At 34.8% G+C, this 18,733-nt stretch overlaps 2 protein-coding genes across 3 annotated transcripts in view; one reads left to right on the top strand and one right to left on the bottom strand.

Annotated features, from left to right (window-relative positions):
- The window catches only part of LOC127840471 (uncharacterized), a 137,689-nt gene that overhangs the window by 8,246 nt on the left and 110,710 nt on the right, over positions 1 to 18,733 (bottom strand). The gene's annotated exons all lie outside the window — the stretch shown is intronic.
- LOC127841700 (uncharacterized) lies at positions 1,048 to 8,660 on the top strand. Of its 2 annotated transcripts, none has more exons than XR_008031204.1 (4): positions 1,048 to 1,111; positions 5,637 to 5,736; positions 5,920 to 6,003; positions 8,444 to 8,660. XR_008031204.1 is itself a non-coding variant. In XM_052370765.1 (4 exons), the coding sequence occupies exons 1-4, from the start codon at positions 4,811 to 4,813 to the stop codon at positions 8,548 to 8,550; spliced, it is 318 nt and encodes a 105-aa protein (XP_052226725.1). In that variant the 5' UTR covers positions 4,764 to 4,810; the 3' UTR covers positions 8,551 to 8,660. The 2 variants fall into 2 exon arrangements, 1 of the variants encoding a protein (XP_052226725.1); XM_052370765.1 differs by lacking the exon at positions 1,048 to 1,111 and adding an exon at positions 4,764 to 4,837.

The raw sequence follows: 18,733 nt of genomic DNA, 5'->3' as shown, positions 1-18,733 counted from the left end.
TATCAAGTTTCATGATCCTAGGCATAAGCATTCTTGAGTTATCATCCAGAAACCATTTTACTATTTCGGGTCACCGTGACCTTGACCTTTGACCTGAAAATCAATAGGGGTCATCTGCCAGTCATGATCAATGTACATATGAAGTTTCATGATCCTAGGCATAAGCGTTCTTGAGTTATCATCCGGAAACCATTTTACTATTTTGGGTCACCGTGACCTTGACCTTTGACCTTGTGACCTGAAAATCAATAGGGGTCATCTGCCAGTCATGATCAAACTACCTATCAAGTTTCATGATCCTAGGCATAAACGTTCTTGAGTTATCATCCGGAAACCATTTTACTATTTCGGGTCACCATGACCTTGACCTTTGACCTAGTGACCTGAAAATTAATAGGGGTCATCTGCGAGTCATGATCAATCTACCTATCAAGTTTCATGATCCTAGGCATAAGCGTTCTTGAATTATCATCCGGAAACCATTTTACTATTTAGGGTCACAGTGACCTTGACCTTTGACCTAGTGACCTCAAAATCAATAGGGGTCATCTGCGAGTCATGATCAATGTACCTATGAAGTTTCATGATCCTAGGCCTAAGTGTTCTTGAGTTATCATCCGGAAACCACCTGGTGGACGGACCGACCGACCGACTGACCGACATGTGCAAAGCAATATGCCCCCTCTTCTTCGAAGGGGGGCATAAAAAGTAGCTTAATATTTGAGAGCGTCAACAAGTTGGACGTAGCGGTGAAAATGATAAATAAGATTCAAATTAACAACGGATATCATATGGTTTTTATGGAATAATTTAATGTGTGTGTCAATTAACACAAAATACTACGTTTCAAATAAAAAACAACAAACATTTATTAGAAATTTGCACAGTGATTGTGCGTCACGGAAACCAGTGTTGGAAAGTTCACAAAGTTAAAGCATTCAAGATGAGTATCGTTCGAAAATGGAAAGAGACAAACATGATTTGATTTATATGTTAGTGGATCTGTGTATACTCAGATTCATATGCATATTCTGCTTTATTATGTTTGTCACGCTGTTCAGTTTACTGTAATAGCATTAAAATGAGGATGTAATGTGCAAGATATTGAAAGGTAAACACATTAAATATATTATTTTAACTCCATTTAATACATCATTAACACAGCAAAAACACTAAAGTGTGTTTGTTAATATTTTTTAATGTTTTCACCATATGATATTTAATTTGAAAAATTATTTGTTAATGTTATCACCATATGACATTTAATTAAAAAAAATCTGAATTAAATTAATACTCTTAAAGAGGTTATCATTAAATGGTGTATATAAGAATCTATAGATTATTGCAAGTTTAATATGCATGTGGAAGGATATTAACTATATGCTGTCTTCATTGTAAGAAGACATTAAAGCAGCACTTAATAATATAAAAATGCTGTCAAACATGCACTATTTCATGGTTTATCACGCTAATTTTCCCAATCCAAATGGCACAAGCTATAACAAAAAAAAAGCAAAAAATCACTGTGCGTCCATTAAAAATTAGTTGTACCAGATTTCTATGTATTATTGTTTCAATACAGACGAAGAACTAATTCTTTACAGATTTTACGAATTATTTAAGCAATTTTCTTCTGGGCAAACAAAATCTGGGTAGAATTAAATCTGGGGAGTCTTGAACTAAAATGGGAGAATGGAATTCTGTGCCGAGTAAAATCTGTACAAAACTTCTGTTCAGAAAAAGTAGCGAAATGTAAAATAAAATATATAGACTGTAAATATAAACATTTTTAGCTGATCTATTTTTTTAAATATGAACTATTGTCATCACCTGAGCCTCGACGTCTGCATCCACTTTTCTCATAAAGTATCAAAGCTATTGCATTCAAACATGGCACACTAACTTACTATCATGAGGGGACTGGGCAGGCAAAGTTAGATAACTCTGGCAGGGCTCGAATTTAACTTTTTCTTCTACTTGCAAAACATTGCGAGCAGCTTTAATACTAACTCGCAAAATCAAAAACATTCTCGCAAATTTTGCTGGAAACAATTTTATTTCCGTTGTTTTTTTTCTAACTCCATAGTTAACTTTGCTTTATCTTTTGTGTTGTTATTTCAGTTTTGTTGCATTTTTTTAATAAGCTCATTTTGTCCATTTAATTATGTTCAAGTTGGGAGTAATGGATACTTCTATAATGTTATTGCTGGTCAAACAGTGACCTCTGTTTAATACTAGGTGCAGGCCATCTCTCCCATGAGTACCTCTGCATTTCTGCTAATTGCCATAAATCTCTCAATTTCTGCAATTTCCAAAAATTTGCATATTTGCGAAAATTTGCATATTGGTGAAAATTTGCATATTGGCAAAAATTTGCATATTAGCGAAAATTTGCATACAGCCTTATTTGAATAGTATATAAAGAGGGTTTTGGAGATTAAAAAGGAGTTCAGGAGGGAAACGGGTGGATGCTTTAAATATATATTGTTGAAAACTTGTGTCTTGAAATCAATACTTAAATGTTTTAAATATACTTTTTGTTACTAATCATAAAAGTGTATTTCTAGTGTGCTTTCTTGAATAATGTGTGATTGTGAAATAAAATTAGTAGAAGACATTTGAGTTTGGATTTAATAATTGTTCACAAATTGAACGTGGACTGGTGGCAGCAATTAAATTTACCGCTGTTTGCCCAAACTAATCCATGTTGTTTTGGGCCATGCGATAAAACTGACCGTGGGGAGAAAACGGTTACAGTATGTGGGCAAAAAGAAACTAGTTATTTTTCACTTCAACGCCATGCCTGTTCAAGTTCAATGAACACGTGTAAATTAGTAGACTGTTTCACGTTCTTTGTACCAATAACATCCGCGTATCTGTACTATAAGTATACAAGTCTACATACAAGGTGCGCGCTTCTGCATTCGGGTATTGGGACATTCTATAAATTGACCTACGGTTTAGGGTTCACGACGTTGAGCGCATTTAGCAATATTACTTATAGTTTTTCCACTATTTCTTTACTTGCCGAAAAAATACTAGTGGCTTAAAACTTAACTCACAATCTGTATTTTGCACTCGCATTTTGCGAGTGTGCGAGTGTTGATTTCAAGCCCTGTCTGGCTGGCATTTTGACAGAATTATGTGCCCTTTTTATTCTTAGAATATTGCAAATGTTGTTACGTTTTGTGTTTAGGTCCACTTTTCTCATAAAGTATCAATGCTTTTGCATTCAAACATGGCACACTTACAATCATGAGGGGACTGTGCAGGCAAAGTTACATAACATTTGCTGGCATTTTGACAGAATAATGTGCCCTTTTTATTCTTAGAATATTGCAAATTTTGTTAAGTTTTGTGTTTTGGTCCATTTTATTCCTAAAGTATAAAAGCTATTGCTTTCATACTTGCAACACTTATTCACTATCATAAGGGGACTGAAAGTTATGTAAAATAAAATAATTAATTCTTCAACATCCTGTTAAGAAATAAATCCCTATATACAACACACATTATCGCATCAGGGCTTTTTTTCCAGATTCCCTCCCTGGTGAAAAATGAGTCGCAAACTTTTGAAAATGGTGAAAAACGAGTCGCAAACTTGTACAAATTGTGAAAATTAGTTGGTAAAGAAATAGTATAAGCATGTTTAATACTTTCATCATATTGAAATGTCTTTAAATAATGCATTAAAATAATATTTTCATTGTCTTTTAATTGACACTTTTTTTCAACAACCTGTACGAAATTTCTATGCAAATTCTGTATAGAGTCTGTACAAAATCTGCCCAGAATCAAGACAGAATTCCTTTTTTCTGTACAAAGAGGACACAGACCAAGAATATACCTTGAAATCTGTACAGATTTTCTAAGCAGAATTACAATGAAGCAGAATTTTATCTGTAAAGATTATTACACCAGAATTTTAACACTTATAATTTTTACAAGACAGATTTTTAGCACTTTGCATTTTAGCAAGGCAGAATTTCTGTACTTGGTAGAAAAATGAGGCAGAATGTTGGACTTAGAAAAAATTCAGATTCAAAATTTCAAAATGGGACTTGTATAATTTAAGAAACAGGCTTCTGATTTCAGTTTCTTATTGTTTATTGCAGGAAACATTTCTCTATTCACTGAAAACTAACAGTAATGTTCAATTCATACGATAGTTAAAATGACCACAAAATACAGCATATTATTAATTAGCAAAAAAAACAACAGCAGTATTGTTCATACCATAAGGAACATGGAAAGTTACAATTTAATCAAACAGGCTTAAAGAAAAATCTACAATGGAGTGAAATAAGGTTTAATTTTTGTACAAAATTTTTATTCTTTGCTTATTGCTGGATAAATTGTCCCAAAATACTGAAAATTGAACATATTGTCTGCTGTTTCTCAGCAGTGACATTTTAAATGATATCCAAGATAGAGAGAGATCCAATTACCCAAGTTTACCCAAACGCCAGTGGCAGGTGTGATAAATTTACTCCTATTTCAGCACATTTACTTTACTTGGCTTTTGTTTTATGAAAATATTCATTTGAATGCGAGTGCTTTAACATAACAAAATTTGTGACAAAAAATAAAAATACCATTATAAATATGAACAATTAAGACATAACCTTATTTAAGTGTTGTAATATATATGGTTTAAAGATGTTTGGTTTAGTCTACTTTGAAAAGGTGGTTTAGTCTTCTTTGAAAAGAATAGTACACTTGTAAGTGTGCGACAAAATCTCAAGAGACTTGACATTCGAAGTTTTCAAGCGAAAAGCAAAATGTTCCATGAAATGGGGCGCAGAAGACTATGAGGAAAGAATTATCATTACCAGAGGTATGTTAATATTTGCTTTTTCTTTCATCAAAATATGTATTTAATCTGTTGACAGAATTTGGCTTTGTTTGTAAATTTGTTTAAAATTGAAACTTTGGTTGTGCATATTCAACTTATAATGCATAAATCATAACTTCCTATTTTGTGTAACAATGACCTTGACCTTGAAACGCCTGGTCCCCGAATGAATTCCTATGCTAGGTCTGTATGTAAGCAATGAATCTACATACAAAAGATATATGCAGTATCGCCATCCAAACTCAAGTTATTGAGCAGAACTTTTTTTTAGTTCACCTTAGCACGAAATGCTCATGGTGAGCTATATGATGTCAGTCTATGTATGTATATATAAGATCTTTTAAGGAGGCTTTTAGATCACCTGAGCACAAGGTTGTTCTTATTGTAAACTTTTGTGATTGCCTTTTATCCATTGTGCCTCAAACATTTACCATGTAAACACTGTTGTAGAAATATTTAATGTAAAATCTTTATGAAACTTGTTTTGAACATATTTTTCAAATAATAGCACTTTTGCTCATCTTAAAAAAACAACATTTGTTTTAATGGTAATACGCCGAGTAGGGAAATGGTTCCTATACATACAAAAACATAGACACCAAGGTAATTCTTCGATCTTGTATTGTTATAATGAAATCTTCTGAACACAAGTGACAAACTGCACAAATCAGTTGAGTTACTTTGGGTCTTAGGTACTGGTAAGCTTACTATTTTCCTTTGACCCTCATGTTATTTGCATTAGCAGGCAAGTAAATAAAGATTAATGATTATAATTTTCCAGATGGTTCAACTGATGGAACATAATCCAACCACAATAAAAAGATTTGGATTGCGCAAGTTTTGCAGTGCTGCCTTTTACCTGATGGTGAAACTAGTTCCGGGTATGTAAGGTATTAAAGTAAAAGTTTTATTGTATCATCATAAAGCATACATAACTTTGACAAATGCTTCAATTCAACCTTTGATTAGCAATGTTCACAGATTTTGATTTAGATCAACGTCTGTCTTAAAATATATATTTTTTAGTTAAGTGGAATGAAGTGCTTTCAATTTTTTTTAAACAGCAATAAATCCGAGTCAGGTTCTGGCGGGGAACAAGCATGACATAAAGCCTGTGCTTGATGCCGTCATCATTTCTGCCTGCAAAGGTACATTTTGTCTTGTTTTTTTTTTGCTAGGTACAGTACAGCCAAAGCGGCACAAACATAATCCGCGGCTACGCCACGGCCAGATTATTAGTCCACGGCGGCCGAATCGTGTGTTCACGCGGCGTATCGCCGTGGCACTCGGCATCGATCCGCGCAACGACACCGAGTCTGTATTAACCACGCGTACTTTCGCGGAGTAAATCCGCCGCATACGTACGCGGCGGATCGAGTGAAAAGATATCCACCTACATGTACATACATGTATGTGTAGCGTAGAATTAATTACGCGCAACTGTTTATGTTTCGTTCGATTATCATTATTAAATTTGTAATCCGAAACACACTTCCAAATTTTAATGCTAACGCGTCCTTTGGCAAATTCTAGCGTCAAATAAACAGTGCTAAAATATCCTTTGTTTCATAAAAAGCGCGCGAAAATTATTCAGACATGTAGAACGTCGTTTGGAAAGTTTGGGTGTATTTTGTGTTGTATAAATACATGAACATCACGTCAGGCGTAAATCGCGTGTTCAGTGGAGAAAAAAACCGCCCCGATTAGACGTTATTTCATCATCTCTATAAATAGTAACAAATGCCAAAATGTATTTGATACATAAGGCAATATCGAGAATGTTTGTGTATCGTTAATATTTACCAGCATTTGCTTTAAAACTGGAATATACGGGATTATCGGGTAATTAGTAGCGATATTAACTGTATAATATGAACAAAATAAAACATGTTTATATACGCATATTCAAACAATAGTTATAATAAGCTGATAATTAACAAAACTACAAATACGTTGTCACCGTCTTGATTATTGATGTGGCTTCAAACTTCTAATTTTCTCAGCTAAAATATAATAGCGGAATCAACATGCAATTAATTTATAAATACACCATATGCTGGAGCCTTGACCACTTGTATGTGCGAAAACATAATTACGTGACCTTGTTTATGTGTGAAATACATACGCTACAGGCGGGAAACAAACTTAATAATTGGCCAGACACATTAACTATGCTTACAAATATATATGCTAATACAATCCGCGCACAATAAATTTATTATGATTTTAATTATTATTATAATTGTTCTTTCAAAATTTGTTAACTACATGTAACTAATAATTAAAAAAAAAATATTTCATGATCGCATCGACTCGGCATCATGTCGCGGACCGCGGCATGCCTCGGCGGACAGATACGAAGTTTCGCGGCGAAATGCTACTTGCCGCCGCATACTGACGCGGCTTCAACGACTGACGCGGCATCGACTCGTTTCGCCTTGCCGCCGCGGATCGCGAAATATGTTTGTTCCGCTTTGGCTGTACTGTATTTAACATAATGAAACAGTGGTAGGAATTTTATTTAAATTTATGACCAGGTTTTCAAAGAAAAGTAAAAATGAGATTATTAAATGCGGGTAGGGCGTATCTTGTCAATAACTTAAGTTTGCCTAAACTCAATTGATGACCTTGCATTGAGGCCAAGATAGGGATTGCATACAGAGCCCAAATGTGTCACTAAAAATAAAAAAGGTTAACTTGAGCTTGGATGGAGGTATTGGACACAAATTGTGTGTTAGCTTTATCCTTTTTACAGCCATTCTCACCCTTCCTCTGAGTTGTCTGTTACTCAACTTACTGACATTAGTTTCACTATTTGGTATAAACACTTGGTCCTGGTAAACCAGCTATTCCAGGATACTGTGAGTTGGTTAACTTACCGCAATGATATGACAGCATATTGTTGATATGCTGTTGACAACAGCCAATAATCCAACAAAATCAAACAATCATGCAAACGTAGAAAATTTAGTTGTTTTCAGTTAAAGTCGGATCAAGGTCAAAGTAACATTTACTAAATACCGAAAAACTATTGGGATCACATTTTAACTTTGGGTCTAATTAATACTAGAATCAAACAATAGTTTGAAATTCAATTGGATGTTTGTGCTATAAGTGAATTTTGTTGGGCTGGCACTTGATGTTTGATGTCTTTATTACAGGTATGGCATTACTGTTGTAAATCACAGAAGTTTTGAAACTGAGAAGTTAGAATAAATTGGTTTCACAATGTATCAGTTTTTTAGCTTGGCTGTTTTCCAGGAATTGTCATAGCTAGCTCGTCGTCCGGCGTCAGCCGTCCGACGTGCTTAAACCTTGACATTTTGCTCTAAAATCAAAGTGCTTCCACCTACAACTTTGAAACTTCATATGTAGATGCACCTTGATGAGTTCTACACGCACACCCATTTTTGGGTCACTAGGTCAAAGGTCAAGGTCACTGTGGCCTCTAAAAAAAAAAAAAATCTGACAAGCTTTTATTTATTCAAAACTGCACTCGCAGCCGAGCGTTGGCACCTGTTATGCGGTGCTCTTGTTTAGGAATGATATAAATATGTAAATGTATAAACATTTATTTTTTTCCGATAGGTTATGTCTGGATGCGGTGCAAAGACCACAGCAAAACAGTTCCAGATGACACCTCCTTCAACAAGGCCATGACACTCCAAAAATTAATAGACTACTCCAGGAAATAAATGAAATCATCTTGTTTAAATTGAGACTAAAAATAGGGGGTGTTAGATTGTTTAATTTTTACCCTGTCATAATGTGATCAATTCAACAACAACAAAAATATTGGTACTGTCAGTATATTTCATGGTGTACATTTTATTGTTTATATTTTATAATCTCATTAAAAAAAATGTTATTTATTGATGTTCTGTTTATTTTGCTTTTTCTTCCTGCATACATTTTTTGTACAGAAAATTTTCTGTACAGAATTTAATATTTAACAGATTTTATTCTGCACAGAATTCTATTCTCACATTTTGGTTCTCCCCAGATTTAATTCTGCCAGATTTTTTTCTGCCTCGAACAAATTCTTATTTTATTGCTCAATCAAGCAGCGATAATCCAATATCCTGTGTATTACAAAAACACAAACTTTTGATGAACACGTGTCGTCTGTCAAAACAATGTCAGTTAACATGTCGAAGTAATTCTCGTATATGATCTCAGAAACGGGACTTGCTTTAAACATTAACCATTACGATATTAATTTTCATAAGATTTGCTAAAAACAAATGAGAACCAAACAAACATACACAAACAACACAAAATATTTATAATTATGACAAATTAAATGGAAAAAAAACGTTGGTTTATTTTCGAAAAATCACTTTTACTTTCTCCCAATTTCCAGAAAATGACTTGTACATGTTGCATAAAATCTAAATATAGATGACGCTATTAATTGGTCGTTGTAAAAGAATATGAATTGTACACGGCACTTTGCGTGCAATCAGATACAGTACAATAATTGTTGCAATATTGAAGGAACTAAATTATGAAAATGATACAGTGTTTATTACTTTTATTTTATTCAGGAAAATGTCAAAATAATTTGCAAGATACCCCGATACTCAAATGGAAATTTACTACAAAGCTTTTACAATGTTATCGGCGCTACGCAGTTTTTGTGTATAAATAAATACACCCACACCAATTTTCGCGCGCTTTTTTTCAAGACCAACACTGGACACGAAAATATCATGGGCATTAGTGCTGCAACAATATACCGGTATATCGGTATATATCGCAATACGCAATCTGCATATTGTATTGCGCTACGATTTTCATCATACCAGTACGAAAATTTTACAAATTCATTCACATTTCGTCAAGAAAAGCCATCCGAAATAATGATAACAAGGTAAACAAAACAAAGCATTGTAATTTTTTTTTCTTAAAAGTAACATTCTGAAAGTGTATTTTACGGAGTAGCATTGTTACATCGGAGCATTCGTTCGATGCTTTTGAACAGATTATCTTTGAATTAATTGCGAACAGCTGTAAATGTTTCGTTCGATTCTGAATTGAGCATTATTAAATTTGTAATTCGAATTTTGGAAATACGCTTCCAAATTTTAATGCTAATGCGACAATAAGAAATTCTAGCGTCAAATAAAAAGTGCTTTATCCTTTGTCTCAATAAAAAGCGCGCGAAAATTATACAGACATGTAGAACGTTGCATGGAAAGTATGGGTGTATTTTGTGTTGTATAAAAATGGGAACATCACGTCAGGTGAATTACGCGTGTTCAGTGGAAAAAAACGCCGCGGTTGGACGTTATTTCATCACATCTTTAAATAGTAACAAATGCCAAAATGTATTTGATACTTAAGAAAATTTGCAAATGTTTGTGTTTCTTGTTATTCTTGAGTACATTTAAAGTAAATATTTACCAGAATTTGCTTTAAAACTGGAATATACGGGATTATCGGGTAATTGGCAAGTTATAATTTTGGTACAAGATAGCAATATATTGCGATATATTGCAATACGGGTTTTTGAACTGACAATATATTGCAATACGGTTTTTGGCGTATTGTTGCAGCACTAATGGGCATATACATGTATTTATTTACTGCTACAATTTGTAAAAGGACATGAACTGTACACAATGCGCACACACCACATTAAGTTATTTACGCGTGTTGGACTATCCTTGTCCCGATTGGACACCTATTTCATCAAATCTTTAAATAGAAACATATGCCAAAATTCATTTGATACTTTGGAAAAATGTTGGATGTCTGTGTTAATGAGTTTTCTTGAGCACTTTTGTCGTCAATATTAATCAGAATTTGCATTTGAAAATGGACATTGGGAATATACGGGATTATCGGGTAATGGATAGACACGGAAAATTTCGCATGTATGCGGTAATCGATAGAGACGGTAATAAACGCATGTATCGGGGAATCGATAGACTCGGGCTTATACGCATCTATCGGGGAAAGGATTAACCAATATTTACACTTGTTAACTTATAAGGTATAGAAATCGAGAATAACAAGTCGGGATCGCTCTCGGTTATACTACATCAATCATGCATGTCATGTACTTTTATCAAAATTTCAAATGACTTTCCTATTATATAAACCATGTCTGTTTTAATAGTGTATTGTAAAAACACTAACTCTTCTGTAGAAATTGTCTGTTTCTTTATTGTAATCCCGAATTGCAATAAATCAGGATTATTTGATGTATTTTAAATCTTTTTAACATAGAAATGCGAGTTACGCGAAGCCATTTTGTTTGTTTAATGGTGAGGTTGATCAGCCGCGAATACATCGGTTGCACCAAATTCAAAATTTTAATCTATTCACGTTTGTAATCGATTAAAACAAGCAATGACAGTTTAACAATAAGTAAACATAATTTGCGAATTCGGAAAAAAAACAGTGAAATCAAATGTATTTATAGATTGTGAAATGGCCGTTTGTGACAATTTTGAGCTCAAAATGTCCATTTGTAGAGTTTGAAACGGCCATTTTTGTAAAAAATCTCGGCCGTGTTAAATTTGTGAATTGTCTGTGTCAAAATGTCCTTCCACGGCCAGTCTCAAAGAAGGAAAAAAGCCCTGGTTGCATCACTGTTATATGACATAAAAAGCGCAGTAAATAAAGTAAGTTTATGTTTCAATAAATTACAGTGATTATATTGAGATTAAAATTCCTTTTAGAGCTTTTCTTTTGCCTTGATTGGACTCAGGTGAGGCACCATCACTCTGTGACGGCACTATTGAGGTCATAATTATAATAATGTAAACTGTAATGGGACTATTGGATCACGTGGGTATTCAACATATTATATTTCAAATAGTGGCAAAGAAGATACCAAAATTGAAAATTAGATCATGTTAATTAAACAGATTGGTAAGCATGACTAAATGCAGTGAGTTTGAATGCATATTTATTAATGGACTGAAATGTATGTACAATGTTAAAAGCATGTTGTAAGTGAAGGACACCAATTGTCTTTTTATCAAAAATTTAAGTTAATTTTGCTTAAACAAACAACTTTTTGTAATTGCTATGTTAAGTAATTTAAATTAAAATGCTATTTTACAATTAAAACATCATACCATTTTGAATATAAAATCCATTGGAACAAATGTACGTTATGGGACATCCTACAAGTTAAATCACCTATCAACAGTTAATGAACAGTATTCAGATTTGATTGTCTTATTTTTGAAGCATTTACCAGACTGTTGAAATCTGATATAAACAATATAACAACAAGAGATGTGTTCGTCAGAAACACAATGCCCCCTACTGCGCCGCTTTGAAATAAAATTTCTATTTATCAATTGGCAGGTATAGAAATCATCTCCCTTTAAAGCTTATTACTTCCCTTGGATTTTGGTTTTTGACCTTTAACATTGAAGGATGACCTTGACCTTTCACCACTCAAAATGTACAGCTTCATGATATACACATGCATGCCAAATATAAAGTTGCTATCTTCAATATTGCAAAAGTTAGGACCAATGTTAGTTTTCGGACCGACAAATGACAGACAGACGGACTGACAGTTAAACTGCTATATGTCACCCTACCGCATGGGGGGGGATGGCACTGTAGACAGTCAAAAATGACCAAGTAAGACATCGCTGACTACCAAGGCCTGTGGTGTTTCAAAGAGATCATAGCCACAGTTCATCATGTATCTATGTATAACTTCCACAGGTAAGTAATGAAACCAACCATTCACAAATTAGTACAGGAAAGAAATGATAGTTATATATATCATTTAAAACAAACTTTGACAAATCAATCATTTAAGTTATAAATAAACAAAATACAAAATATGTACAGTAACTGTAAAGAGAACTTAAATTCTTAGTAAGGAAATATATAATATGAGATTTATAATTATATAAATTCTTTCCCTTGAAAATAATTGTCTTTAACAAAACTCTGTTTTTAGTAGCAAATATTTATAAGCCACTACCGTGACTGTAAATTCACAGATAACCTTAAAGTACCTAAAATACTTGTATGCCATAAAGTGTCATTGTGTGCTTGGCTTGATCATAAAATGTCATTTTGATTTTGCTTCAGTTGTATGGTTTCATATTACTATATATATAAGAATTATCTCCCTTTAAAGCTTATTACTTCCCTTGGATTTGTATTTTTGGCCTTAGACCTTGAAGGATGACCATGACCTTTAACCACGATGTGTTTGTCAGAAACACAATGCCCCCTACTGCGCCGCTTTGATTTATTTGAAAAAATATATAATTTGGCAGCAGGGGTTGACAAATGTTATTTCCGCAACTTGCCCTGCAGGGCGAGTAGTTAAGAATTTTTACTTGCCCTGCTGAAATATGTACTTGCCCTGCAATTTTTTTTTAATGCTATAAATCAGTAACTGAATATGTTTTATTGTGATTTTCTTTTGGTTATCATATAGAACTGTAAACTCATGAACTTCAATAAAGTTTATAATCTGTTTTAACACACTTTTAACTTTTTTGTTTTTCATTTTGTCCTCATGGTCACATTTATTATGATTACACTTAAGGATTATTGGAGAGTCTGAAAGGCATTTTGTTAAACTCAAACAAGCCTCTGTGTGTACACAACGCAGTTTTCTCTTTGTCATTTTCGTCCATTAAAACTTGCCATCAGCCACTCTCTAAATCTAAAGATGTGAAGAATTTAGATGATTTTTAGCAGTATCAAAAGACCGTATTGTATACAGTCCAACCCCTCTTAAGCAGCCAGTCAAGGGAAACAGCCAAATTGGCTGCTTAAGCGGGGTGGCCTCTTAAGAGGGGGTTGGGTCATAGGGAGTCTGGAGTTGATGAGTGCATGGCCAACTGTTCAATTTTTGTATAAACAAAATGGTAAACATGTGTACATGTACTAAACAATGTATAGACTTAAAATACTTTTATTTCTTCCTTTCTAAAATCAGCTATAAGACGACATTTTCATTCAAAAAAATATTCTATTCATCTTTCTAATCATCATGAATATCATCATCATCAGAATCAAGTCAATGAGAAAGAATAATTTTCATGATTCATTGTTTACACAATGCGCATTGTATGGTCCCAATGCACTTAAGATGGCAAAAGTTGTGAATCAGTTATGCGTGAATAACTCCCGTGTCACTATAAATCGATAATTTAATCGGTTTATTGCAGTTTTATGGCTTTGAATACCTACCGCACGAATTGGTCCCGACAGTGATCTCCTTCAAGATAAAATCTTGGACAGTTACTTAAGAGACTGATAATAGCAACCGGTTGTAATCCTCCTGGTAATCGTGCTTTTCATGCATAATATTATAAAAACATTTTTTCGCCGCGTAAAGGGTTTTATCAAAATTAATATTGAAATCATTGTAAATATAAAACAAATATAAACGTTTTGTTTTATTCCAAAATGAGAATATTAATTTGTAATCCGAAACACACTCCCGATTGTTTAATGTTAACGAGACGTTTACAAATTCTAGCATCGTGTATTTCCTTTGTCCCGACAAAAGCGCACAAAAATTATGCACCAATGTACAATGTCACGCCATACCCATGGTTCGAAAGCATGCGTGTATTGATTTTTGGATAAAAACTTTGTAGCACAGAGAACATGTAGAACAGTTGATTTCGGTTAAAAGTTTTGTTGTTCTTTTTAACTTTTAATTAGCCGATAATTGTCATAAATGTGTGCTTGAAATAGTATGAGCTACAAATAATAAATTAAGAATCTCCTTTCCAGTAATAATAGGTGATATTCGCACGTGCTGAAACAAAAAGATCAAACGGTCGCATATTGCTTTTAACCCGATAACCCGATAATCCGCTGCTAATTAATTGCAATTTGCAAGCTGGCTGTCAAAATGTTTATCACACATCACGCTTCAGTACTACAGAGCCTAAACCGCAGACTGGAAGTACGTATCGATTTTTTCGCCGTTGCATCTGTGTAATTTTTCCAATGTACATGACTGACTTACTTGCGCGCGACCACTCATATGGGGAGAATTTAACATTTGGGATGCAAAATTGCTGGCCGCTGGCCGGAGAAACGGGGTTACCGCTTAAGAGGGGTTCATTATATAGTGTTTATCGACGGTCGCGGCACAGACCGGCCGCCTACACGGGGTGACCGGCGATGAGGGGTGACCGGAAGTAGGGGTTGGACTGTACCGTACTGTATAGGATACATTCACGGAACATACCGTTTTCGGCGCGTAACAGGAACAGGACTATTTATAGCGCAGTGTGCAATACTCAACATCCGGTAAATTGGTGGTTTATTTTTAATTAAACGTTGTTTTGTTTGAAAAAGATGTGTTAAAACTTGAAATTTGAATCTTTTTGGCCAGAAATGCCACTTGCCCTGCAGGACGAGCACTGCCGGAATATTCACTCGACCGGAGCAGATTTTTACTCATCATTATGAGCAGGCGAGTGGATTTGTAAAACCCTGTGGCAGGTCAGATAATTAACTCCCATCAAGCTTATTACTTCCCTTGGATTTGTATTTTCAACCCTAGACCTTGAAGGATTATCTTGACCTTGAAATTTTACCACACAAAATGTGCAGCTCCATGAGATACACATGTATGCTAAAAATCAAGTTGCTATCTTCAATATTGCAAAAGTTATGGCCAATTTTAAAGTTTTTTTTCGGACGGACGGACAGACTGACATACTGACGGACAGTTCAACGGCTATATGCCACCCTACCGGGGGCATAAAAAAGGCAGCCCAAGATACAGCAATATCCTCCATGAAGATTGTTATGACCTTGAAGTAGTGACCTTTATTTTGAGAAAGTGTTACTAACGCATGCCTTTTGTACATTGTCCGAATAACCTATTTCTTGTTGCAAAACTTGATAAAAATCCTTCAATGGGTAAAGTAGTTATAGAATGAACATGTAAAAAATACTAAAACTTTGTATCTTAAAAGTACAACCTTGACCTTCAGCCGTTGGGACTCTACCATTTCTTCTGCACATTGTCTCTATGGCCTAAACATTTTAGACAAGTTAATTGAGCATCTTGGGTATAGGAGATACAAACCAGGCTCAAATATAGAAGCTAAAACTGTTGACCTTGAAGTACAGAGGTTTTTTTTAGAAAAAGGGGAAGACGCTGGACGCTGGGTTAAAGGGGAAAATCGAGCGCGAAAGAGACATATTTGGGGAAAAAATAAAAACTGTTCATTTCAATGTCTATAACTCACCTAAAGACTTCAGGGTTTTTTTAGAAAAAGAGGCATGTCTCTGACCTTTTTGTTCTTAAACACATGAACAAGTATGATATTAAAGTCAAAGTCCTAAAAAAGTTGCAGGTGTAGATCTAATAATGGGAAATGTTTTCAACTGGGGCCGGGGAACGATGTCAATACTATGATTTCAATTTCATGATGAATGGGTGAACGATCTAGATCTGCTACAGTATTGGCAGGGAAAGGTGCGGCAGCTGCCGATTGTCTACTTTTACTTTCACAATAATCCGACAGTATTAATCGATGTTGATTACATGTACCTCCGAATCCTGCTGGGATTCAACGGTTTTTGATGATTCATTCTTAAAAAATGCGTCAACGCAATTAATTTTTTCCGAGTCCGAACGTTTTATTTTGTTCGTGTATGAACACCAATTGTGAGACTTTTTTTCTGTTTTAACGTTTTTATCTTGGCTTTCATATAACCCGGATGAAAACTCGACTGGTTTCCGGTAATTAATTGACGAAACAACCTTCTCGCGCAAGACCGGAATCCAGTAAAATAGTCACATGATTAATACGATTAGTTGCCCGGTTTCCATGACGTAATTTAAGAGCTATATATAGAATCACTGGGATTCCCAGATTTTAGTGTTCGTCGGAAGAGAGAGAGAGAGAGAGCGAGATCGTTGTACATGGTACAAATTGGATAAGTGTCGACTTCCCAAAAAAAAACAAAACATTTCCTTGAGAGTAAAATATTATATTTTGGTGAAAAAAATTATATTTTTGGAGGGGAAATGGTATTTTTAGGGGAAAAATTCTGGTAGGGGAAGACGCCGAATATCGGCGTCACTTTCTTAGTAAAAAAAACCCCTGAAGTATGACCTTAACCTTATACAGGCGTGACTGACTCATTCCGCCTTCACATCATCTTAATGACCTAAACATTGTAGCCAAGTTATTAAAATCCTTCCATGGGTATAGGAGATATTGACCAGACATGAAAATAGTAGCTCAAACTTTTGACATTATTGTAAAACCTAAATGATTGAAGCCAATAACTATGCCTTCTGCACATCATATAAGACATAAACATTTAAGCCAATAAGCTTCATGAAAATATACCAGAAGTATAGGAGATACTGAGCAGAAAAGAAATGTAGGCGCACACCTTTAACCTTAAAGTACGACCCTGACATTGAGTCAGCATCAATGACTCATGGCTTCTGCACATCATTTGAGGAAAGTTTTACACAACTATAACAGACAGACTGATGGAGTGACTTATTGCAGAGGGACGATGGGCATTCCTGTAATATAGATCCTGGTAGGGGACTAACACAACTTAGGTGATTACTTTGAGGTAAAAGCCTTTCACTTTAGATATATTAAGATAAACACGACTATTGTCAAGCAATAGGGTCCCCTACCGTTGAAACTCCACCATTGTCATAATTATTTTATATATATATATATATATATATATATATATATATATTTGTTGCCATAGCAACCATAATCTTTGACATAGGAACAAAATTAAATGATGTGCATAATCTCCATATTGCCATCTATCCCTGTTGCAAGTTTCATGAAAAAATATTAAGAACTTTTTAAAGTTATCGCAGGATCCAGAAAAGTGTGACAGACTGACTGACTGACGGGCACACAGAGCGCAAACCATAAGTCCCCTCCGGTTTCACCGGTAGGGGACAATAAAAGATGGTTAGAAATTATGTTAAACACCCATTATATGTACATGACAACATATTATATTTAAGCTTGATTGCTGAAAACGCCCAAGTTTAAGACATCCTAGATGTCTGTGTCATCCAAATAGATAATAGAAAGGCTTCCAGAGTAAAGGTCGACACAAGACTGCCTAATAACTAGGTACCACATCCAATACAATCAGGACCTTATTGCTATTTTCTACATAATTTGATAATGTAACGAGCAAATTCGTTGAATTGATATCCCCTGCCAATATGTTTCTTGACACAAAAGTGTTTTATTTTGACACTAAAAAAATCATTTTTTCAAGATATAAAGGGTCATAACTCCGTTATTAACAGATGGTGTACAATGCCTACACGTGCATCATTTTCTTATCCATATATATACTTATACCAAGTTTCAATGAAATCTGCCAAAGCACTTCCAAGATATGGCTCTGGACACACAAAAAAAGATTTTTTTTGAAGATAAAAAGGGCCATAACTCAGTTATTAACGGATGGTGTACAATTCAATTTGGCGTACATCATTCTATTATCCATATATATACTCATACCAAGTTTGAATGAAATCCGCAAAAGCACTTCAAAGATATGGCTCCTGACGGACAGAAAGACGGACGGACAACGCCAAAACAATATCCGTCCGCCTATGGCGGGGTTGGGGGGGTAGGGGGGAGTGAGAGGGGGGTTAAATATGGGGGCAATTTATTAGATGTTTAAAAAATAATTGGGGGGGGGGGTAGGGGGGTAGGGGGGAGTGAGAGGGGGGTATAATGTGGGGTGTGGTAATTTATTAGATGTTTAAAAAAAAATGGGGGGGGGTGGGGGGGTGGGGGGTAAGGGGTGGGGGGTAGGGGGGGGTGGGGGGTAGGGGGTGAGAGGGGGGTTTAATATGGGGTGGGGTTATTAATTAGATGATGTTTAAAAAAAAATTGG

Source organism: Dreissena polymorpha, chromosome 8 (genome assembly GCF_020536995.1).
Source record: "Dreissena polymorpha isolate Duluth1 chromosome 8, UMN_Dpol_1.0, whole genome shotgun sequence".
Classification (NCBI taxonomy): Eukaryota; Metazoa; Mollusca; class Bivalvia; order Myida; family Dreissenidae; genus Dreissena; species Dreissena polymorpha.
The sequence above is the reverse complement of the archived record's forward strand: the minus strand, read 5'-3'. Positions and strand labels throughout refer to the sequence as shown.